The 25041-nt window shown below is 35.9% G+C and overlaps 1 protein-coding gene and 1 long non-coding RNA gene across 2 annotated transcripts; one reads left to right on the forward strand and one right to left on the reverse strand.

Moving 5' to 3' along the window:
• Window positions 1-282: 282 nt before the first annotated feature.
• On the forward strand, window positions 283-1276 carry LOC138310656 (uncharacterized). Its single transcript, XR_011206468.1, has 2 exons — window positions 283-716; window positions 1179-1276. It is a non-coding gene; the product is annotated as an uncharacterized lncRNA (long non-coding RNA).
• Window positions 1277-4354: 3078 nt separating this feature from the next.
• On the reverse strand, window positions 4355-18316 carry LOC138310655 (probable Bax inhibitor 1). The gene is made up of 9 exons (XM_069251941.1): window positions 18158-18316; window positions 16333-16441; window positions 14524-14644; window positions 13756-13804; window positions 13143-13240; window positions 12362-12441; window positions 11814-11914; window positions 7184-7253; window positions 4355-6315 (listed from the first exon to the last, which is right to left on the reverse strand). The coding sequence occupies exons 1-9, from the start codon at window positions 18217-18219 to the stop codon at window positions 6292-6294; spliced, it is 714 nt and encodes a 237-aa protein (XP_069108042.1). The 5' UTR covers window positions 18220-18316; the 3' UTR covers window positions 4355-6291.
• Between the last annotated feature and the right edge of the window lie 6725 nt (window positions 18317-25041).

The following is a 25041-nucleotide window of genomic DNA, read 5'->3' on the forward strand; positions in this document are numbered from 1 at the left end:
TATATATACACGATGAAACACCAATTATTGTTCAAATGATGAGTATCGTTTAAGCTCTGTCGGCGGTGGAGCATCTTTAACGTTATGGTGTTTTTGTACCATTATGATGGCAGTATAGTGTATGTAAGTTAAGTAATGACAATACACATTCGCATTCTGATACAAGGTGTGTTCGATGTGCGGCGAATTGAGCATCGACACCGTTAACGTATGGCATTACTATTTGGATGAAGAGTACATGTATGCTGAGAAAATGGCAATGTACGCAGACTGTAAGTAATGGATAATTTCCGAAAACCTGTCCATTATTAGAGAGAATGGATAGTACCGAGCCCGCAGGGCGAGGTACAATCCATTCTCTCTAATAATGGACAGTTTGAGGAATTTATCCTACTTAAAACCCATCATACCACTACTCACTACCTTGCTTACCCTGTTTGAGAAATGGGACATCCCATTTCAGGAATTGCACAGGTGTTCACTCACCTGTGACAAATAATGGACTAACAATGTTGAGATGCATGCACAATCATTTAGTTTTACACCTTTGGAGGTACAACAGTGTTTTTGAACATCTCGGATAGTGATATTTTCCTTACCCGGCCATCATTTACATGTAGGGATGTACGCAGCTGTGATGCCTGTTTGAAGTGACCTATTTATTCGCACAAGGACATGTGCATTGTCTAACGTTACATCAAATACATACAAGCAAGGTGAGTTTTCCCTACAATTTAAACATAACTGTTTTTTCCTAAAAGATCGACCATACGCATGTTATAGATACGATAAAAAACATATCTGATTGCTATGATAGCATTGCACTGGTATACTGTGAAACCTGTCTAATCCGACACCACGTTGGAGCAACTTGTTTGGTCAGATTATTCAAGGGTGTAGGAAAGTCAGATACTGTTGTATATTATTGTTGCTATAGGATATAGGGAAAGCAGGTGTCAGATTAGACAGGCTTCGCTTATTATGTTTAACCATAATCATCAGATTATATGTTATAAGGGTTGTGAGATATCTGAGCTAAAAGACTGCATATTATCCCACCTCAGTCAAGAATCTAGAATTCCTATTCCTCGTCAATTACAATAAAACAAAAAGTTTTAAAAATGTGTAACAAATAATAATGCAAGACTATAATTATGTTTTGTTTTTTTTATTTTCAGAACAGTAACAGCTAGGAAGGGGAAGCAATAATTTCGATGGAGGAGTGAACATAAATGTAAAATTTTGGATAGTCAAATAAACATGTTTGGTTTCCTTACAGCAGCGGTTTTTTCCCTTTGTTCAAAATAGACTGTCCATTATTGTGGGGAATAATGGACAGTGGCCCTATAATAATGGACAGAGAGTTACATAATGGACTCCTAGGTGTCCGTTCTGTAATATAATGGTCATATACAACAAAGGAAACTTTACTAGCTGGGTTTTAAATGTAAATATAACTTGCCAGGTAACACATTGTATAATTAATTGAGTATTAATTATATAGCAACACAAGTGTGCGAAACTACAATCAGTGCTTTCAAATTCATAATAAAAACATATTTACATTTGGTTGACATGATATCGTATCGGATATTTGAAGGCGTAAGCGATTCTGATGATATATGTTATATATATAACGCAATCCGTTTGGTGGAAGGAAGAAAGTTGAACACTGTATTTCCAATATTGGAAGGAATGTTTGAGTGGTTTCCGAGTGAATCAATTTTGGAATCCAAGATATTGACTATGACGGTATTGATATTATTTACATTGTAATAAGGTTTAGTCATGATTACATAACTTACTCATGCTGAATACTAACCCTCATAACCTTAACAATTTGTTTTTAAAACAAATTCATAAACACTCAGAAATTGTATCAGTAGAGCTAGAGTAAAACATTGCTTTAGGTATGGCTTTCAATTTGTTTTACAGGTATTTATTATCTACCGACAAATTAATTATATACAACGACAACTTGATTGTATAGATCGTTACCGAAATCCACTCCATTCTACGGTAAGCCTTACCACTCTCCCGGTATGTATTTCTGTGGATTAGAGTTTTATTCAACGCTTAATTTATGTTAAAATATAATATTCTGTCTATTATTACAATTAATATTTCAAATTCTGCCATTTATCAAAAGGCTATCAATATAATTCATTTTAGTTATATGCAAAGTGTCTGAGGAACATGCTGAGTGTGTTTGTTTGATTAAATTAACGTCATATTATCAGCCAGGGTAAGGTAAGGACGGCATCCCATGTATGCGGTACTGTTGTACGACATGTTTTATCTTCCAGTAAACCTATAATACCGTTGAACGATAAGTAAGCTTTAGACAATGTATATAAGCTGTACAATTCAATGTTATGTAAACATTACTAAATGACAAGTTTGCCACGTTGACAAGTATCTAGTATAAAAGAGCGGTGTTAAATTGGGCCTTATAATGTCCATGACCGATAAGCATTATTTTTGTTTGCAGATACGGGGGTTAAGACATGATATGAAATGACTAAGGTTAGGTCGGAGTCCCTCATGAGGTATGAATTGTTAAACAGGAAAGCCAATCTTTTTCTGTTGGGATAGTTTTGCTGGAACCAAATTATATTTTCAAATAATTTTTCATGAATTATTATACATTGATAAGTTGCAAATAATACAAAATGAAAGAAATAACTTACACCCAAAAACAAATAGGTCACAGTGACCTTATTTTGTAAAATGACAATTATGCAAAATTAAAGTTTATCTGATACCATGATGTACCAGAGAAAATTTCATATATATATTATATTGCACTGAGCATATTACAAATTTAGGCAAAAAGTATGGTATGGGGTTGAGGTTTGTAAAGGTTTTCGATGTCTGAATTGTTTCGTTCAGTCATATGTTCCGAGGTCAACCAGGTCTTTTTAAGTATACTGAATAAGTTTATTTCATAAGCTTCAAAGTAATTAATCCCCCAGATCTACTCTCCCGTATAACGTAACTTCTTAAAGCACTTTGTAGAAAGTTTCCCGTTTCAGGCAATATAGATTAGTGTTTTGCAAATATAAATACTGACGATGTAAGTTGAAAAGTTTTCATGTTTTCGCATTATTTGTTTTTTAAATAAACTATCTTTGATAATGTTTGCTGGGACTTATCTGCTAGTAATCATTACCAAAAATTAGCGAACGCTTTAGCAGTCTGTTTGGACACATAAGGGTTTTTCATGAAAGCACTGTAAATAACCAGTTAGAAGCTAAGACACGAGTATACACCCCTCTACCATTCAGAGACTGTTATCTCAGCATGTTTAGATTTAGTTTTAAAGTGAATAGTCGGGCAAAGAAAACCAGTCTAAATGCGTTCATTGGCCTTCCAAAAGTTCTCACATATTAATGCGACGGTCAAGGTCTGCTTACGTTTCCCAGTTCTGACCATTGAAATAAAGAAAAGGTGAAAACATTGAAAGCGAGGCTGCGTGGAAATGTAACCACGGGCATAGTCAGCCGGGAGGACGTTTTAGGATTCCTATACTTTAAATTAATTTCTACGTGCGCAGACAGATTTTGACGAGAAAGTTTATTTTTCTATTCCATAAGAAAATATTCTGGATACTTTCACACCATTTTTACCGACTTTAGCCCTCCTTGCCCGACTGTTCACTTTAAAAGGAGGCATTTCTAAACAATTTGACAACAAATAATGGTTGATCTCAACACGAAAATTTTCACACTGTCAGCTTTTTGGTAGCCTTGTCTACTCTCTAGCGGACTACTGTTTGGGTCTTTTCGTTTTGCTTCCTTCAGTGTAAATAGTATAACTTAAATGGATGGGATCGTTGGAACTAATCGTTGTGTCCATCTTTGAACACGGGACATACACACTGTCAGCTAAAAATTATTCCTAAAATCGATCGGTCCATGATCTCCAGCTTACCGGTCGACGTACGATTCATACATATGAAGAATAGTCGGGCAAAGAAGGCTAAAGTCAGTAAAAATGGTGTTAAGATATCCAGTATAATTTCTCATTAAATAGTAAAATAAATGTCCAATCAAAATCGCCCTGCATGCAAAGAAGTTAATTTATATTATTGGAATCGTAAAACGTCCTCCCGGCTGGCTGTGATAGTGTTGACATATCGATGTCAAAGTCGATTAGATATGTGTAATGCCAATGAATGCATTTAGACTGGTTTTCTCTGCCCGACTATTCACTTTGACGATAGTTTTGAACAACCGTGTCCAGGTGTATAAATTAACCTGTTCTATAGACATTTGAGGACAATCTCGTCACGATGAACTCCGAAGGTAAGTTTAGTACCTTAAAGGTGAAGCTAAAGAACAAACGCCGTCAATTTGATGAAAAGATTTTATTACACAACACCAAAAAACAAGGTAGGTCATTATATACTGTAAACCAACTTGATTTCGTGGCCATTTATTTTCGCGTTTCCTTGCTAAACGCCCTTTTGACGGCGATTTAAATTCGAGATTTAGCGTCATATGGTTTTAGTCTATCTCGACTTAGAACATGTTCGCAGCCACAGGGGCCGCACACGATTTTCTAACCAGTTAGTTTAAACATTCGTGCCCTGTGTTCGCGGCGATCAACTTTCTAAATTTCTAATTGCTACTGAAATACGCGAAATGCGATCGCACGAGAAAATAAGTTGGTTTGCAGAATTGGAGAAACAAATTAAACGATTAGACCAATCCAGAATTACATTTCCGAATATGCAACAAAAATACTGTATGAATGTTAGTTGATATTTTATGCATTTTCTTTCTATTATATCTTACATCAAACGATTATTTGCTAAAAACTCTAATTTTTTGTTTTGGTGTCGGAGCATACTCACAACCAAATATCAATTATCAAAGCTAATTAGTAAAGTAGGTCAAATTATAATTAACAAACATGAGGTAAATTACACCAGGTAATTCTCAAAACATTTACATACACATTGTGTAGGATCTTGGATGTTTCTTAAAAAGGACCGAACTCTACTATCAAATCCGGTATGTTTCATTTATTGTTTTTCGGTTACGTTGAAGATTAATTACCATCTTGTAAGTGAATATCAGATATATTGTATTAGTGAAAATAAAGGTCTTCACATGTAAATAATGTAAAATGGTACAATTGGTAGCTAAAAGAATCAAAACTATCAAACAAAATGTTGATGGCAGCTACAGTTTGATTAAATCCAATGATTTTAATAGGATACATATTACAAAGCCTTTTATGTTCCATCTAGAAATTATGTCGTTTATAAAGTCAATATATTATTGAGTCTAGTTCAGTCAACACCAACGATTTATTCTAGTTTGTAGTTGTGTCAATGACATCAAATCACTTAAAAGTGTAAACCAATTGACATTTAACTTTTCCATTTTACAAGATATCAATTTGATTTGTAATTACAGTAACTACTGTATACGAACTTTTTGTGAAATATATATATGACCATTGGCCAGTTGGGAGAGAAAATAGAATAATATAAAATGAAAATCAAGACATCTCGTTAGCTATCTAGAACAATAAATACATTTATAAAATAAACTCTCAATATGTATCTAATACATTAATTTTTACATCTGACATATAAAATCATAAAAAATCTGTTATTTTGCTGTAATATTCAAGTTAAGCGAAAAAATGGATGCTATGAAAAAGTGTTAGCAAGCCAACACGTTTTGTTAATTTATATAATCTATTAAGACATCAAGCATGTGATTTTTGTGAGTCAAAATGAATTTACTTAACTTGAGCATTTCACAAAGCCAACAGATAAAATGATTTGGACGTTTAAGCCTTGACCAATATCAAACCACAATGAATTAATTAAAGCACGTCATCGAGAGAAAACATCAAACATTCATCCAAAATTTGAATTGCTGTATAACTTTCGAGGAAATTATAATTTCCATCATAAATTCCACGTGGATAAATGAAGATGATATATTTAGAGCGTAAGTTTTATTAATTATTCCCAATCTTAAAATCATGGAATAGGTCTCATTTCAGTGATAGGGCATCAAACTAAACTAATTAATTAAAAAAATAAGGGACAATTAATGAGATATCTCTCTCATAAAATACTTGGTAAAATAATAAAACAACAACAGAATATTTAGCTTCAGAGAAGTTCATTTCCTCACAAACCACAGCATAATATTCACCGAATTATGATATTCTGGATCCAAATTCCTACGATTTAAATATGTTCCTGAATTTCAGGAATGTAGAATTTTCTGAGCTCTATGTGAGCCTTCCTCTAAAGCCCATCACTTAGTTTCTCTCCTTCTTCTTCTCCTGAAAGAGAAATATCTCGGTTAATATACAATGAAATAATGAGATTTTCACATTACTTAAAGATGCTCCACCGCCGACAGAGCATAAATGATACTCATCATTTGAACAATAATTGGTGTTTAATCCTGTGTATATACATTGTATGTCTAATTAACACAAAAAATAATATAATTTTTTTTTTTTTTTTGCTTTTGGTGCATGCCCAATCAGTACTTCATTCCATAAAGTATATAGTGCCACGGAATTTTTTCGGGTTGTAATTAATTATTTTTGGTATTTTCATCTTGACCTAAAATTAGAAGTTAAAACTTTTCAATGAAACTTTTCAATGGTGGTAATGGTGTAAAGTAACTTTGTAACTGACGAAAAATATTAATTTGTCTGCTTTTGTTTTTTAGTGAGGAGAATTCTTTTTGTCACCGGTGGAGCATCTTTAATCAATGTTATAATATAATATATATGCAAATGTTGACAATTAAAAGTAATTTCTCAATCATATAGGTATACACATAGTGTGATATCCATTTGTTAAACATGACTTTTCTTACAGTTATACTGAAAAATAATTGTCTAACTTTTGAATTATCTTTACTTTTCATTTCAGATGAAGAGAAATATGTTTGCCTGTTAAGTAAGATTTTCATATCAGTTCATTAAGGTTTTACGAAAAGTAATAAAATAATTCTGTATTTTTCAGTCAGTTATATACAATGAATGGTGTCCAACTATTTACTATGATTTTTTCAAGAGTTAGACAGAGAGATAATTTCTAACAATTTTTCAAAAATTTATCGAAGTTCTACAGAGAAACAACGTTTTCTGATTTTTTTTATTAAAACAATCAGAATTATGGAGGTGAATACTCTACCTTGTTGGACAGAATGATGAGAAGGCGTCGGAAGATTTGGATGAAGTCCAGGAACAGATCAACGCTGTGCCTGTATCACAAAGTAAACAAAACAATGAGGGCGAGTCTAACAATAACAAACGAGAAAACAATGGGGGCTATGGTCTGAGTATATTTTATTTTCATGTCTGCATTTGTCATTGCCACATTTTTTATTTTTCTAGATTAGGTATCACTTTAATCTTTATTTTTCGATAAACAATATTTTTCAAAAGACCTTTTGCCTCCCTTGATGAAATAGACTTTTTCTCTCTTTTTTTTTCTAGATGAATTGACACCTTCATATTTTTACATCCCTGGATGCTATAGATATATTTCTAGATGAGATGACACCCTTATTTTTTTTATTTTTGCCTCCCTGAATGCTAGACCTATAAAATGAAGTCAGTATATCCCTGGATGCTATAGACCTACCAGATGTAGTCAGTATCTCCCTGGGTGCTATAGACCTACCAGATGTAGTCAGTATAACCCTGGATGCTATAGACCTACTAGATGTAGTCAGTATCTCCCTGGATGTTATAGACCTACCAGATGTAGTCAGTATCTCCCTGGATGTTATAGACCTACTAGATGTAGTCAGTATCTCCCTGGATGTTATAGACCTACCAGATGTAGTCAGTATCTCCCTGGATGTTATAGACCTACCAGATGTAGTCAGTATCTCCCTGGAAGCTATAGATCTACCAGATGTAGTCAGTATAACCCTGAATGCTATAGACCTACCAGATGTAGTCAGTATCTCCCTGGATGCTATAGACCTACCAGATGTAGTCAGTATCTCCCTGGATACTAAAGACCTACCAGATGTAGTCAGTATCTCCCTGGATGCTATAGACCAACAAAATGTAGTCAGTATCTCCCTGGATGCTATAGACCTACCAGATGTAGTCAGTATCTCACTGAATGCTATAGACCTACTAGATGTAGTCAGTATCTCCCTGGATGCTATAGATCTACCAGATGTAGTCAGAATCTCCCTGGATGCTATAGACCTACAAGATGTAGTCAGTATCTCCCTGGATGCTATAGACTTACAAGATGTAGTCAGTATCTCCCTGGATGTTATAGACCTACCAGATGTAGTCAGTATCTCCCTGGATGCTATAGACCTACCAGATGTAGTCAGTACCTCCCTGGATACTCTAGACCTACAAGATGTAGTCAGTATCTCCCTGGATGCTATAGACCTACCAGATGTAGTCAGTATCTCCCTTGATGCTATAGACCTACCAGATGTAGTCAGTACCTCCCTGGATGCTATAGACCTACCAGATGTAGTCAGTACTCCTTGATGCTATAGACCTACCAGATGTAGTCAGTACCTCCCTTGATGCTATAGACCTACCAGATGTAGTCAGTACCTCCCTGGATGCTATAGACCTACCAGATGTAGTCAGTATCTCCCTGGATACTATAGACATACCAGATGTAGTCAGTACTCCCTGATGCTATAGACTTACCAGATGTAGTCAGTATCTCCCTGGATGCTATAGACCTACCAGATGAAGTCAGTATCTCCCTGGATGTTATAGACCTACCAGATGTAGTCAGTATCTCCCTGGATGCTATAGACCTACCAGATGTAGTCAGTATCTCCCTGGATGCTATAGACCTACCAGATGTAGTCAGTATCTCCCTGGATGCTATAGACCTACCAGATGTAGTCAGTATCTCCCTGAATACTATAGACCTACCAGATGTAGTCAGTATCTCCCTGGATGCTATAGACCTACCAGATGTAGTCAGTACCTCCCTGGATGCTATAGACCTACCAGATGTAGTCAGTACCTCCCTGAATACTATAGACCTACCAGATGTAGTCAGTATCTCCCTGGATGCTATAGACCTACCAGATGTAGTCAGTACCGGATGCTATAGACCTACCAGATGTAGTCAGTATCTCCCTGATATACTATAGACCTACCAGATGTAGTCAGTATCTCCCTGGATGCTATAGACCTACCAGATGTAGTCAGTATCTCCCTGGATGCTATAGACCTACCAGATGTAGTCAGTATCTCCCTGGATGCTATAGACCTACCAGATGTAGTCAGTATCTCCCTGGATGCTATAGACCTACCAGATGTAGTCAGTATCTCCCTGGATGCTATAGACCTACAAGATGTAGTCAGTACCTCCCTGGATGCTATAGACCTACCAGATGTAGTCAGTATCTCCCTGGATGCTATAGACCTACCAGATGTAGTCAGTATCTCCCTGGATGCTATAGACCTACCAGATGTAGTCAGTATCTCCCTGGATGCTATAGACCTACCAGATGTAGTCAGTATCTCCCTGGATGCTATAGACCTACCAGATGTAGTCAGTATCTCCCTGGATGCTATAGACCTACCAGATGTAGTCAGTATCTCCCTGGATGCTATAGACCTACCAGATGTAGTCAGTATCTCCCTGGATGCTATAGACCTACCAGATGTAGTCAGTATCTCCCTGGATGCTATAGACCTACCAGATGTAGTCAGTATCTCCCTGGATGCTATAGACCTACCAGATGTAGTCAGTATCTCCCTGGATGCTATAGACCTACCAGATGTAGTCAGTACCTCCCTGGATGCTATAGACCTACCAGATGTAGTCAGTATCTCCCTGGATGCTATAGACCTACCAGATGTAGTCAGTACTCCCTGATGCTATAGACCTACCAGATGTAGTCAGTACTCCCTGGATGCTATAGACTTACCAGATGTAGTCAGTATCTCCCTGGATGCTATAGACCTACCAGATGAAGTCAGTACCTCCCTGGATGCTATAGACCTACCAGATGTAGTCAGTATCTCCCTGAATACTATAGACCTACCAGATGTAGTCAGTATCTCCCTGGATGCTATAGACCTACCAGATGTAGTCAGTATCTCCCTGGATGCTATAGACTTACAAGATGTAGTCAGTACCTCCCTGGATGCTATAGACCTACCAGATGTAGTCAGTATCTCCCTGGATGCTATAGACCTACCAGATTTAGTCAGTATCTCCCTGGATGCTATAGACCTACCAGATGTAGTCAGTATCTCCCTGGATGTAAAGACCTACCAGATGTAGTCAGTATCTCCCTGGATGCTATAGACCTACCAGATGTAGTCAGTATCTCTCCTGGATGCTAAAGACCTACCAGATGTAGTCAGTATCTCCCTGGATGCTATAGACCTACCAGATGTAGTCAGTATCTCTCTGGATGCTATAGACCTACCAGATGTAGTCAGTATCTCCCTGGATGCTATAGACCTACCAGATGTAGTCAGTATCTCCCTGGATGCTATAGACCTACCAGATGTAGTCAGTATCTCCCTGGATGCTATAGACCTACCAGATGTAGTCAGTATCTCCCTGGATGCTATAGACCTACCAGATGTAGTCAGTATCTCCCTAGATGATATAGACCTACCAGATGTAGTCAGTATCTCCCTGGATGCTATAGACCTACCAGATGTAGTCAGTATCTCCCTGGATGCTATAGACCTACCAGATGTAGTCAGTATCTCCCTGGATGCTATAGACCTACCAGATGTAGTCAGTATCTCCCTGGATGCTATAGACCTACCAGATGTAGTCAGTATCTCCCTGGATGCTATAGACCTACCAGATGTAGTCAGTATCTCCCTGGATGCTATAGACCTCCCAGATGTAGTCAGTACCTCCCTGGATGTTATAGACCTACCAGATGTAGTCAGTATCTCCCTGGATGCTATAGACCTACCAGATGTAGTCAGCATCTCCCTGGATGCTATAGACCTACCAGATGTAGTCAGTACCTCCCTGGATGTTATAGACCTACCAGATGTAGTCAGTATCTCCCTGGATACTATAGACCTACCAGATGTAGTCAGTATCTCCCTGGATGCTATAGACCTACCAGATGTAGTCAGTATCTCCCTGGATGCTATAGACCTACCAGATGTAGTCAGTATCTCCCTGGATACTATAGACCTACCAGATGTAGTCAGTATCTCCCTGGATGCTATAGACCTACCAGATGTAGTCAGTATCTCCCTGGATGCTATAGACCTACCAGATGTAGTCAGTATCTCCCTGGATGCTATAGACCTACCAGATGTAGTCAGTATCTCCCTGGATGCTATAGACCTACCAGATGTAGTCAGTATCTCCCTGGATGCTATAGACCTACCAGATGTAGTCAGTATCTCCCTGGATGCTATAGACCTACCAGATGTAGTCAGTATCTCCCTGGATGCTATAGACCTACCAGATGTAGTCAGTATCTCCCTGGATACTATTATCTCCCTGGATGCTATAGACCTACCAGATGTAGTCAGTATCTCCCTGGATACTATTATCTCCCTGGATACTATAGACCTACCAGATGTAGTCAGTATCTCCCTGGATACTATTATCTCCCTGGATGCTATAGACCTACCAGATGTAGTCAGTATCTCCCTGGATGCTATAGACCTACCAGATGTAGTCAGTATCTCCCTGGATGCTATAGACCTACCAGATGTAGTCAGTATCTCCCTGGATGCTATAGACCTACCAGATGTAGTCAGTATCTCCCTGGATGTTATAGACCTACCAGATGTAGTCAGTACCTCCCTGGATGCTATAGACCTACCAGATGTAGTCAGTATCTCCCATTCTGCTCTTCTCCACTATCATCTGTGTATCATACAGTACAAAGGCACAGAAGAGAAACAGACCGGCGTACAGCTGGAACTGGAAACAAAATATTCATCTTAATAAACAAAATACAATTTCAGTACAAGGGTTCTGACAATCACAAGGATAAAATTGAACTATCAAGAAAACAATGACCCTCAACTTCTACGTTGAGAATTTTTAATCCCATTTTTAGTGGATGCCCATCCAGTCATACACCCGGCACATCCTTAAATGTTCCTATTTGTTATAGGACATTAAACTAATCCAATCAATTCAAAAGGAATTTGAAAGGAGTGGTGGGTAGATCATTGGTTTTTTTTATAGAAACATTATCTTCGAAAATATCACACAAAAATATTTTAAATTTGGAATAAAACAGCACAACTCAATATAAAAGGATTTGTAATTTATTTTTAGAATTTTATTCTAATAGATTTATAAATTTAAATATATTCTGGATGTTTCATATATGAGACTTAATTTGACAATACAAATACTCACTTCAAAGAGAATCCTTGATCCAATAAAGATGTTAAGAAGTCCAGCCAGACACAGCCAGCTCAAAGTGCTCAGCAAAAAGCCTGAGTAATACAAACATATCAGGGTACAAAATGTTATATTAGTCAGCTCAAAGTGCTCAGTAGAAATCCTGAGTAATACAAACATATCAGGGTACAAAATGTAACATTAGCCAGCTCAAAGTGCTCAGTAGAAAGCCTAAGTAATACAAACATACAAGGTTACTAAATGTAACATTAGGCAGCTCAAAGTGCTCAACAGAAAGCCTGAGTAACACACATATCATGGTATAAAATTTAACATTATTCAGAAGAAAAAACTTTCGCAAAACAGCAAAAAGTATCGTCAATGTATGAGACACCAGTGAATCTGGGAATTCAACCTAAAATAATTCATTTCTTATAAGTAATATAATCTTAAAACCAATTAGTGCAGACAAAATGTAACTCTTGTGGAAATGAGCTGCAAAATCATGTGCTCTATAACATTGGCATCCATGGAGACTCAGGGATAATAGTGGAAACTCAAGGACAAGTTTTTTTTCTGTGAAGGGGAGTATGTAAACTTGTGGAAACTAGATCAAAATACCTGGTTTGAACACACTTACCTCCGATGTACAGAAACCTGGTGAGAATACTAAACCAAAATATAACAGACTTACCTCCCATGTACAGGTAGGTGAGAATACTAAACCAAAATAGAACAGACTTACTTCCCATGTACAGGTAGGTGAGAACACTAAACCAAAATAGAACAGACTTACCTCCCATGTACAGGTAGGTGCGGTTGGTATTATACAGGGCTGCCAAAGAGAAGCTGATGAAGATGACGGATGTCCCGAGGAATGCTGTTACGATGATACTGTAATAGGAAAAGGTATAGTTATAGTACACATGGTGCGTATTTAAAGAAAGACCACGTGATCTGTATCATATCAGGGTATGTCAAACATTCATTTTATTGAAAATTTATTAATTAACACCATCTTTCATCTTACATTTGTTTAAAAGAAATTGTTAAAAAATCAATAGGCTTAGTTAAGGATCTTTGAGGATTGAAACGTCCTGTCTCATTGTAAAGGATCAATGATTATTTTTCTTTCATCCTGTTAAACAATTGATATTGTGTTTCTTATAATGATGATTTAATTTTGCAAAGCAAGTTTGAAATGGCCTGATTGAATCTGTTTCGTAATCATTGTAACGTTATTGCATTGATGCATGACATTAACATAATGTCGTGATATTATTATCGTGATGTCGACGTCATGTTGAGAATGTCTTTACTACATAGGACAAGACTAGAAAATCTCACACTGGTAAGATTGACTGTCCAGAGAAATAATGATTAAAATATTGCATTGCTGTTGTATTTACCTAGGGTCAATCATAATGACGTAGTCCAGCAGAGGTCCTAGGGACAGTCCTAAATTCAAAACAAATATTGTAATATACCCTACATACACATAAATGATGTATTTGTATTATATATTAAAGAAAACAACTTTCGTTTCTCAAGATACAATTGTGAGAGAGCTTGAACACAAATTCAAATATTACACAAAAGATTTTATTGTCGGGAAACTAACATCTACTCCAACATATTTGTAACAGGAGAGGAGAAAATGTAGCGACAAGACCGGGATTTGACCTCGGGACCTCCGAACACTAGCCGAATATTCTACTGCAGTGTCGTGCTACCTGGTCACTGATGATCTACCCAATTCAATTCCATTACACTCCTCTCACATTTTTCAAAGTCTTAGATCTTAAGGACATACAAGATCCTTATATCCCCACAATGGGTATTTTAGTTTGGAGCAAAGTTTGTAACAGGAGAGGAGAAAATATAGCTGCGAGACTGGAATTCTACCTCAGAACCTTCAAACATTAGCCGAATGCTCTACCACTGAGCTACCTGGTCACGGATGATTGACCCTGTCCATTTCCGCTACACATTATTTATTACATCATCTATCTTATGAAAGAAGCATTAAAAAGACAAATTAAGTCATGAGGTATATAAAATATTTTATGACCAGCAGTGATAAACCGACAAGCAGGAAAAATAATTAAGATCTAGAAGACCTAGAATAACCACAAAAAAACCCCCACAAAACCTGAAAAAAAACCTGTCAGCTTTACCTGATAAGAAGGTGAAGCCAGCAAAGATACCAAGTCTTTTGGTTTCATTTTCCTTGGTGTGGTGTGTCGACGCAAGCCAGATCATCATACCGATGGAGGCTATTGAGGTCAGGATACCAGCCTGAAACAAAACAAGTGTTTCATTAGTGTTGGGATTCAGTTAATATTTTATGATCGATCATCAGTTTTGTGTAATCAATCGATGATTGATAAAAAATTGTACAGCGTACGTTTTCCAGGAAAATTGTATAAACTTTCTTCTACAGGCTCATGTGTTGCCATGTTCTCAGGTCACTTATGTTTTACAAATAAAATCATACTCCTCTGAACGTTTACATTACTACGTAGTGCTTATGTGTGTCTGCAATTCCTTTAGATGCTTGACATTTGAAATGATATGAGTAACAATTCACACAGGCGATTGATCGTGACAAGTTTTCTATGACATTTCTTCATGCTTTACTGATCGGCTAATCATACACTTTCGTTTATTATGATACTCGATGAACTAGATTAATCAGAACACCACTAAGTTTCATATCACCATTTCACACTTTTCTTATATAGTAGTATATACATATATAGTTGACAGCTGTTTCATGCCTTATCAGCCATCATTCAATTTCATATCCTAATGTGTTGGTTCTGAGCATGTGAACTGTCGTGAAACGTCTTTAAAAAAGAATGAAGAATGTCCTTGTGTTTTCTGTCTATGATTATAAACACTTGATCTCAACTCCTATATTACAACTATACAATTAGGATGGATAAAAAAATTAAAAAGTAATGAAGAAAATCAATGGAAAATCATATTCTTAAACCCAAAAGATGTTGAGAATAATACATAATATAATGTATATAACTCAGTGGGTTACTAATTATATATTTATATAATTAGACATTACCTTTCGTGTTTTTAGCCTTTTACTTATTTTTACGCGTATATGTAGCCTTTTACTAATTTTTACGATATTAAAATAAAAATCAGTTGTGGCGCATTAATATCTAAGACACAAGTTTAGTTTGGCCAATGACTGTTGCTTTTAAAATTTCCTGGGAAATGTTTCCTCATGTTCAACTCTTTCAGTCTAAGAAAAAACATAATCTCTAACTTCTTACCAACAGAATTGAGTTTAACATGTCAAATTAAGTTATATACAATTATTTGGGAAACATTCATGTACACATGATACCCAATAACGTTTGTGCTAGACTAGTATCTCCAGTGGTGATGGAATATAGATCATTGCAATCTTCTCTCTGAAATTACGTTATCCCAGGATAAAATCTTTTAACGTCATTCCATCACCAATAGAAACATTATAGCCTCGCACAAATGATACACAGTATCACATGGTATGTGATTTAATCCTATTTGTGTTTGTCTAAAATAGAAATTAAACGCACTTTGTATCTGGAGAATAAATGGTTTACAATCATATATTTACATTTTCACTGTTGTCCCACTAAGTAACCTATACCAAGAGCAATTGGCAGTCATGTAGACTATGAACTTTAACCGCTTATCAGGACGTCATTATCATTGTGATGTCACAAATGTTGTGCCAGCAATCACGGAAAATAGCTGTTCAAATGGCTGTTCCATCCTTGACGATAACAAATGATTAATTCACTATAGATGGAGAATCCCTTGGTATTTCAACATAAAATTGTATCCAAATATAAATATAAGCATTGAATGTCTTTCAGTTGGTATTCATAGCCAATAAGAATGCCAACTGGTACAGAGGCAAATCCAACATGAAGCCCTAGCAATGCTTAAATGACTTATAATGTATAACATAGTACCTGAAGCCATGCTGTGTACAAGTGAACATAGGCACCAGCGAAGGCAGTAAACATGGAGATGGCGAGGCAGCCATAGACTCGCTTGAGATGCTCCTGGACAGGCCTCTCCCTGAAAAACAAACACAAAAAACACCTGAATAGTGTAAAGGAGTGAGTAAAGGTGTGGTTTGTACATAGTGTTAAATAAGCTCTCTAGCTGTCACTTAGTAGACGGAGCATGGCTCAGTTGGCAGATCCACAGTTTTTCACATCAGAGACCCGTGTTTGATTCCTGGTCAGGACACTCGAGAAGAATCATGTGTATAATATTTTCCCTGTTCTTCTTTTTTAGTTTATCGCTATCCGTCAATAGTGACGATTATAGGCGAGGCCATACATCTCAGTGGCGTTGGAGAGGGGGTTATATACAGTGCATTTTTTTTTCTTCTCTGGAGCTGGAATAGTTATATATATATATAAACTTTATTTATTTTAAATCGATTGAGAAACAAGTTATACAACTTATGTAAATCACTCTCGATGACCCGGATGTAAGCGCGCGAGGGGTCTTAGTGTGGGAGGAAACCGGAGTGCCCGGAGAAAACCCACGTGATCGGGCAGGTGACCCCTGACCTTTTCACATCCGTGCCGGGGATCGAACCCCGGCCGGCTAGGTGAAAGGCGAGTGGCTTAACCACTACACCACCTGATCACCCTGGAATAGTTAAAAGTAGATAGGTTCTTACACTTAAACAGGTTGGGGACCATCCCGTATATGCAGGATAGTCCTGCATTTGAGTAATAGTCCTGTATTTGAGGGATAAATTTGTTACTCAAATGCAGGATTATGTGGAATGAAAATGGATAAAGTTGTTTTAAAAATTTGTATAAAAAAAGGGCGTCATCATTTTCAGATACCCATATAACTAATTGAAAACTTTATGTATTTGTTTATGAACTATTGAATTCTATTATCTCACTTTGTAATAAAGTGACAATTTAGGTGCTCTCCATAGACTACAGTGTATAGCCATCAGGGAAATTTAGTGCAAATGTCATGGTTGATTGACTTTTACCTGTGTTCTATTTTTAGCCCCATAGTAAGCAATAGAGGTGATTTTGTTTGTGACTTTTACAAACATTTAGATGATGAAATTTGTTTCCATTTGAGTAATAATGTGGAAAGTTGTATTAGTGATGATGCCATATAAAAATTATGATGCCCTTTTTTGATGACAATGTTTAAAACAACTTTATCACTTTTCATTTCACAGAATCCTGCATTTGCGTAACAAAATTATCCCTCAAATACAGGACTATTACTCAAATGCAGGACTATCCTGCATATACGGGATGGTCCCCAACCACTTAAACAGGCTATATCTGAGAGTCAGTTGGCCAACAAACAAACACACTTTCATTTCTTCAAAATGGAAGCATAACCAGTATATAATATGCTTATTTCTCATCTATGAAATAATCCAGAAACGGAGACTTCTATTCCTGTATGTATGATTCTGGTTAACCAATTTATTTAGTAATTTATAATAATACACAATCGTTGAATTTATTTGAATGGCGCCCATATCAACTCAGGCCATCTAATAAACGTTCAGTAACATGTATCATCTTTTCCATACGTGTAATTCGATGTCTAGATGGTCAGTTTATCATTTATTTTCCATGTTAAATAGGAAATCCTGTGGACATTCGTGTTTCTAAAAATAGACCAATACATCTGTCATTTCCGAAGTGTTATCTAACATTTGCATAGACATGCGACAATTTCTATTATCTCAAAGCATCAACATTGTAGAATATCAATTTTCTATATTTTCATACTTACAAGTTATCAAATTTGAATAACTGCGGAGGAGGGAATTGGTTCCTTTCTGCGTGTCGGTTCATTTTTTCTGCTTATGCGTTTCTGATCAGTTTACGTTCGTATAACTTCCGTTTCAAGATCTCGTCATAGGCCGCTTCCATCAAACAAAAATAGAGTACTAAAATATTCAGTAAAGAAATATTTGCATGTATATTGTTCTATGAAACACATGAAGAACTTTCTTATATATTCAAGAGGAAGTTATTAAATGCGTATGGAATTTAATTCACCTATTACAAAAGTATGGTCAAGGTATTACCGCTTATGAAGCTACAAATTACGACAGCCTTTGACCTTTCCTGGAAGCATACGTGTACATTATCACGTGATTTTTTCTAGATCGATCTAGATAGATCTAGAACTGATCTTTTTTTCGACTGGTAGTCATAATGCGTCATGTACAGTTTTATGTATTAATTTAATTATTTATTTATTTATTTAACGATGATAACATATTGATCAACCCGTTAGAAATAAATAATTTAGAAATAACACGTCTGAGAAGTCAATTTTTTCCTTAGACTTAAATTTCATTTACACCCAAAGTTATCCACGTGACAAAAATAGATTTTATGGGAATTTTTGCCACTTTGACCATACTCTCGATAAATTAAAGTCACAATTTTCTAATGATTTGAGTGATAGTACTATACTGTGTAAAGGATGTTTGCAGAATTGTTGTAAAGTTGTCTTCTACTGAAATTAATTAAGATTACGTAATCTTTTTTTTTCAAGAATATATACATGTAGGTCCACGTACACGCTACTAGTAAACTTTTGAATAATGGTTTGCATATAGAAATGGTGAATAGGTTGCTCTTTCTAAATCAAGCAGCACAAATGTAGAGTGGGAGGGGTTGGTATGCCTTTTTTTTTTTTTCTTCAAATAAAAGTGCTCAAACCATTCTACACACACATAGAGGTTTCGTTTTCCGTGCACCTAAAACGTCGGGCTTTGGAAATACAGATATCAAGGAATTTAATTAAAGTCAAAGTAATCATAACCAAATATAAAATGGCAAAGTTTTAATCAGTAATTACACAAATTTGTAAGATCTTTTATTTTAAATATAAGACACTTCGCGGCTAAGATAAAAGAAAAGAAAAATGTGATGTTGAAAAAAAAGATTTTTTAATTATTGTAATTAAATTTACAAATTATAAAGATTAACACGATTCTTTGTAGTTTCCATAAATATTATTATAATCTATCTAGTCGTCTACTTAATAATTAAGTTTATTGAGACAAAAAGCGTTCCTGGTAATAGTATTTACTGCAGTTATAAATTTATTGGAAACGTTTTACTAAAAACTTTAGGACCGAATACAGCCCACTAAAATAGCATTACTAAAACTTGATCAGTTGGTCAAAAATGATTTATGTAGGATACCGGAATCGACCGAGGTTTGCCGAATGAAAAAGTTCTACAAATTTAGCCGTGAGCAACCGATCTTAGTAGGGCTAGATTAGACGGTAAGACCGATTTAATCAGCCAATTTGCATTATATACTTTAGAGATAAAAATGGAGATGGCAGATCGATGACTCATTTCAGTCCATTGCTTATAGTAAAACACTGCATATGTGAAAGGCAAAATAATAACGTTTGCAAATTTGATAATACCTTGAAGTCTAGATATTTTTAAATGAATCAGAATGCCTGACAAAATAGGAGGCAAACCATTTGCCGGATCTTGGTCGTTTTAGATGGAGTATATGACTCCGAATGTTGTAACATCTTATCTTTATGGAAAGATGCAACGGACCGCGAGAGCAGCAGGGGGGCATAGGAGAAAGCTATTCCATACAAGATCTAACTATGAGATTAGGAGAAACTTTTTTTCACTAAGAGCTACTAAGATATGGAACGATCTACCAGAGAATGTAGTGATGGCGCCAAATATAAACTCCTCCAAAAATGCGTTAGACAAACATTGGAATGAACAAGAACTCTTATACAACTACAAAGCCTTCATACATCATTAATTTATTATTATTACCGGATAAAAATGTATTAACTGTAAACTCTATATTTTGTATGAGTCTGGTATAGAGGAATTTACATATAAGTCCTGAACCAGAAATAAACTTATCTTATCTTGACGGAGATTTTATTTTCTATATGTAGGTGTTGTACATGTATTTTTTCTATCCCAATTACATGTGTGGATTTTAACGTTATTGTGCTCATCTGTGGAAATACAGAGACTTGGGAATATTAGGGGAATTCCCTGTACGTAGAACTTGACAGTTTAATTTTCTATCATATATTTTGTATAGGTTTTACCGTTTTTTATTTAGCATGCTTTTTAAAATTTCTATGAATATAAGGATTTGTCAAAATATATTAAGCTAACATTGCCTGGCCCCTGTGATGTTGCACAAACTTGTTTATATGTTGTGCATATATCTTGTTTAAAATATACCATTAATTAATCAACATTTGTTTGATCATAAATAGAGAGCTGCTCAGGTTCATATGACGTAGAGATTTCCGATGAAATCATATTCGATAGTAAAATTTCTATTGTCTTCATCGACCTACAGCGTTCGAACCCCTGAGGATCTCCCTCATCAGTTGTAACATATCTGTCATGGATATTGGAATACATGTACCCAATATCGATCTACACATGTAAACAGTTTCATTATTCAATCACTCATGCATGTTTTATTGAATTTGTTGTATTCCGGAATAAATAATTAATTGATTTGTATTATTTTCCCTGACTAGTTTTTATTTATCGAATTCACCCAGTCCATGCCATCAGATGTATAACACAGATTAAATGATGTGAATGCTTAATTACATTTAAGGTCCAAAAAGTATCAGTAATTAAAGATGCTCCACCGCTGACAATTGGTATTTTTTCACTATCAAAAACAGGAGCAGACGATTTTGTATTTTTCTTCAGTTAAAAAAGTCACTTACTTTACACCATTACCACCATTGAAAAGTTTGAGCTTCTAATTTTACTTCAGGTTGAAAATATGAAAAATAATTAATTGCATCCCGAAAAAATTCCGTGGCATTATATCTTGTATAGAATGAAGTACTGATTGCGCATGCACCAAAGGCAAAATAAATTATTTTATGTTATTTTTTGTGTTAAAGATGCTCCACCGCCGACAAATGGTATTTTTTCACTATCAAAAACAGGAGCAGACGATTTAGTATTTTTCTTCAGTTACAAAAGTGACTTACTTTACACCATTACCACCATTGAAAAGTTTGAGCTTCTAATTTTACTTCAGGTTGAAAATATGAAAAATAATTAATTGCATCCCGAAAAAAATCCGTGGCATTATATCTTGTATAGAATGAAGTAATGATTGCGCATGCACCAAAGGCAAAATAAATTATTTTATGTTATTTTTGTGTTAATTAGGCATATATATATATACATACGATTGAATATCATTTATGCTCTGTCGGCGGTGGAGCATCTTTAGTATATGGTGTCCTTGACATGTACATGTTTTTCCAGCAAGATTTCAAAGTCTTTCGGGCAAACCGTTCATAACAGACATTACCAACCACATTCACCATCCCTGTTATTGACCATGTGGATATTTGTGTCTTTGGTGTATTATTTAATTGTTTTATCGTCTTTAGTATAGCTGATTTATATATCACTAAATTAAGACTTATGTGTGATGCAATGTTTTTAGTGTATACATTAATGTATAATGATTCTATTATGTATCTCGTCAATACTTTTTCCTCTTGAAACAGTTTGATACATGTGAATCAAGGTTTTGAGTTAACCCTTCATACGTCAAACAAGTAAATATTATCATATACAGAAATGTATGTCATCGTGTAACAAGCCAACCTATCATAGATCTGTTTAATCCATTGTTGTCGCTATCGGTGGCGATAATTACAGGGGTCAGTAGTAGTAATCACTAGTATCACAAGGGTATACAGGTATAATAGAGAAATCAAAGTTACCGGGACTGCTTTCACAGAGAAATAATGTAAAATGAAGAATATCCCAATTCCGCTTTGAAATTGACGATATAAATCCAAGTTAATTTATGAATGTTATAAACTTACTTGAAAGTGTTCTGTTAAATAATTAAACGTTAATTTTGGGCAGAGATGCAAAGATGTAATTATTAAAATATTAATATTTAGAAAGATCGATTTTAGTTGCAATATATATTGAAGTTCAATTTTGTTTGTATACATTGTATTTCTTTTCTTCTTTCAAACACAGGTGCATAATGCACCAAGGTGTAATCAAAGCTCCCTTAAACCCTGATTGGCCTTCCCGTATGATTGCCCTGACGCAAATGTGAAGTGTTTCTACACTTACATCTACGTCAGCTGCCTGTTTCCTTCCTTGACTTGGTGGGTAGATCGGAGGTCTCTATTTAGAACGAATATACGTACCCGACCTACTTTACCTTTCAGCAGACACCATTTTCTGGCTAAGTCTTTTGAGCTACAACATTGCAACTAGTCCCTAATATGCTATGGCTAGGTGCCTTCTCCTAGGATACACATACCACGATTGTCTCCTTGGGAGTCAGAATGAGTGTGACTAGACGACGGTGAGCTGACGAGTGAGCTTGAAATATGATAGGTGTTGCTGAAGTGATGAGTGAGCTGGAGAGAGAGGAGTAATGGCGTGGAATGAGCCAGAGAGAGGCTGTCTGATGGTGACAGTGCTATGCTTTGGGAGTACCGTTTTTACTGTGGTATGATTGACTTGTAGGCGGTGAGCTAACGAGTGAGCTTGAAATATGATAGGTGATGCTGAAGTGAGTGAGCTGTACTTTAGCCATCCTTGCCCGACTGTTTACTTTAAACATTGTACAATATTTGTGTTATCAACATTTATTTCTTTACAAATGGTTCTGCTAAGGCACGAATTAAATAATATACATTATAAAAGTGTCCAGAAAGGCAGGGACGGGAATCCTAATTTTCAGTATTTATTTGGAATTTAAATACTGCCTTATTGTAAAACACATCAAAAGCTGAGTCATAGAAATTTGATCCAGATTCCTGGATTATTTTTGCTGTTCCGTGGCAAGTTGCTTTGGAGGAAATTCGGCCGAGAATAAAATTGCATCCACATTGTTTCAACCCTGACTACGCACGCCCCTGACTACGCACCTGACTACGCACGCCCCTGACTACGCTCCTGCCTACGCACGCCCTTGAGAGTTTCTTGCACATCGTCATTGCTGCCTTTCTTAATCACTTTGAAAAAGGAACGTTAAAATTCTTCATAGGTACGTAAATGCAACATTTTATGTAAAATCTATGAAATTACTTAATTTAACCTTAAGTGAAACCATTATATGTATTAAGAATATTTCATTTGTTCTTTTAGTGCAAACAGGAAAGAAGTTTTCAAGGAATTCCTTGAATTTCTTGATGTAGAGCCAATGAAAATTCTTAGGCATGCGAGCACAAGATGGCTGTCCTTGCAACGCTGTGTTGGCAGAACTTGGGAATGACACTTTGTGTTCACTCCTTTCTGTAAAAATCAATTCTGATACTTCATCAAAAGACTACACTCCTTCAAACAAAGTATTGATGGCAGCCAAATCAGCATGTGTGGACTACAATAATTATGTTAAGGAGAAAGTGAATTCTGATAAATAAATTTCCAGTGAAGGATGTGATTAGTGATTAGCTTGTGTTATTAAATAGAGATGTAATTTGTCACCGTAGTAATAAGCTTGTTAATGACATATTGTGTACGATGTAGAAATAGGTAAAATCATATCTTCACGGAACTGTTTACCGATTTCTGATCTAGACCCTTAAAACGTTTAAAAATGGTATATGGGCTCCCTGGTGGGACCAAATAAATATAAACTGTAAGAAAGTCTCAGATCCTTTATGCAATGACGTTCGATTACAGACAAGTAACAATTTAAATTTCTATATTGATCTTGTACAACAAATTACTGTAGATCTAGTTATCCATTAGATTTTTTTGTATATGTGTAACTAAGTTATGTTTATCCTCATAGCAACTTTTTTTATTTTTATTTGTTCCAAATGGTCATTTTAGGACCAAGGTGGTCTAAAATGGTGCTCTGACACATATGTGTATAAAAATCTTGCTGGGCTGTGAGTTGAAACCCCACGTTGGGCAGTAGTCACTTAGCACTGACCGAAGGTCGGCGATTGTTCTCTCGGTACTTCGACGTTCTACTATCTCCTAAGCTAACAAGTTTCTATATCTGCGTATTATATCGCTCTATTATAATTATATTGTTTGTAGACATGAAAACAACATATCACCAAGCGCGGTATTACTCATCCTCGATACCCCAGGGGTTACTATCACTGTCGTTATATCAACTGAAGGCATTTCAGGAGAAAAAAGGCTAATCACAGGCATATTAAAATCGTCTTTTGGAGATTAGAGTCAGAGGAACAATTAACGTCCAATTTTTAGACCACGGCGATTTAGCCTTATTCGATCAAAAGGAGATCTTGAATGTACACCATTTGGTCAAACTACATCGTCTGAAAACATTCCAGAGTTATAACAATATTGATGGTAGGTACGATGCCATAGAGGATGGTCGTGTATGTATTATAACAAATCATGAAATTGTGTCGTTTGGTCGACTAGAAAAATGTTCAGAACTTGCACAGACTCTTTAAACAAGTACCTTTGGCCATGAGCATTTGAGCCACAGGGATTTTTCACCTAGACCTCTAAAACATCTAAAATGGTCTTAATGCACTTTGGTGGGTCCATAATTATATAAACTGTAACCAGTTCTCAGATCCCTGTGATTTGAGATTGTTGAAATTAAAATAATCCCGCGTTCCTTCTCTTACATTTCACATACATGAGGACGGAAAA

This window comes from Argopecten irradians, chromosome 16 (genome assembly GCF_041381155.1).
Source record: "Argopecten irradians isolate NY chromosome 16, Ai_NY, whole genome shotgun sequence".
NCBI lineage: Eukaryota > Metazoa > Mollusca > Bivalvia > Pectinida > Pectinidae > Argopecten > Argopecten irradians.

Coding starts and splice junctions, on each gene's coding strand:
- LOC138310655 (XM_069251941.1), bottom strand. CDS start 18,219: ATGAACCGACACGCAGAAAGGAACCAATTCCCTCCTCCGCAGTTATTC. Junction 14,645..16,332: donor TGTACACAGCATGGCTTCAG/GTACTATGTTAT, acceptor GTTTTGTTTCAG/GCTGGTATCCTGACCTCAAT. Junction 11,915..12,361: donor GATCAAGGATTCTCTTTGAA/GTGAGTATTTGT, acceptor TTTTGTTTCCAG/TTCCAGCTGTACGCCGGTCT.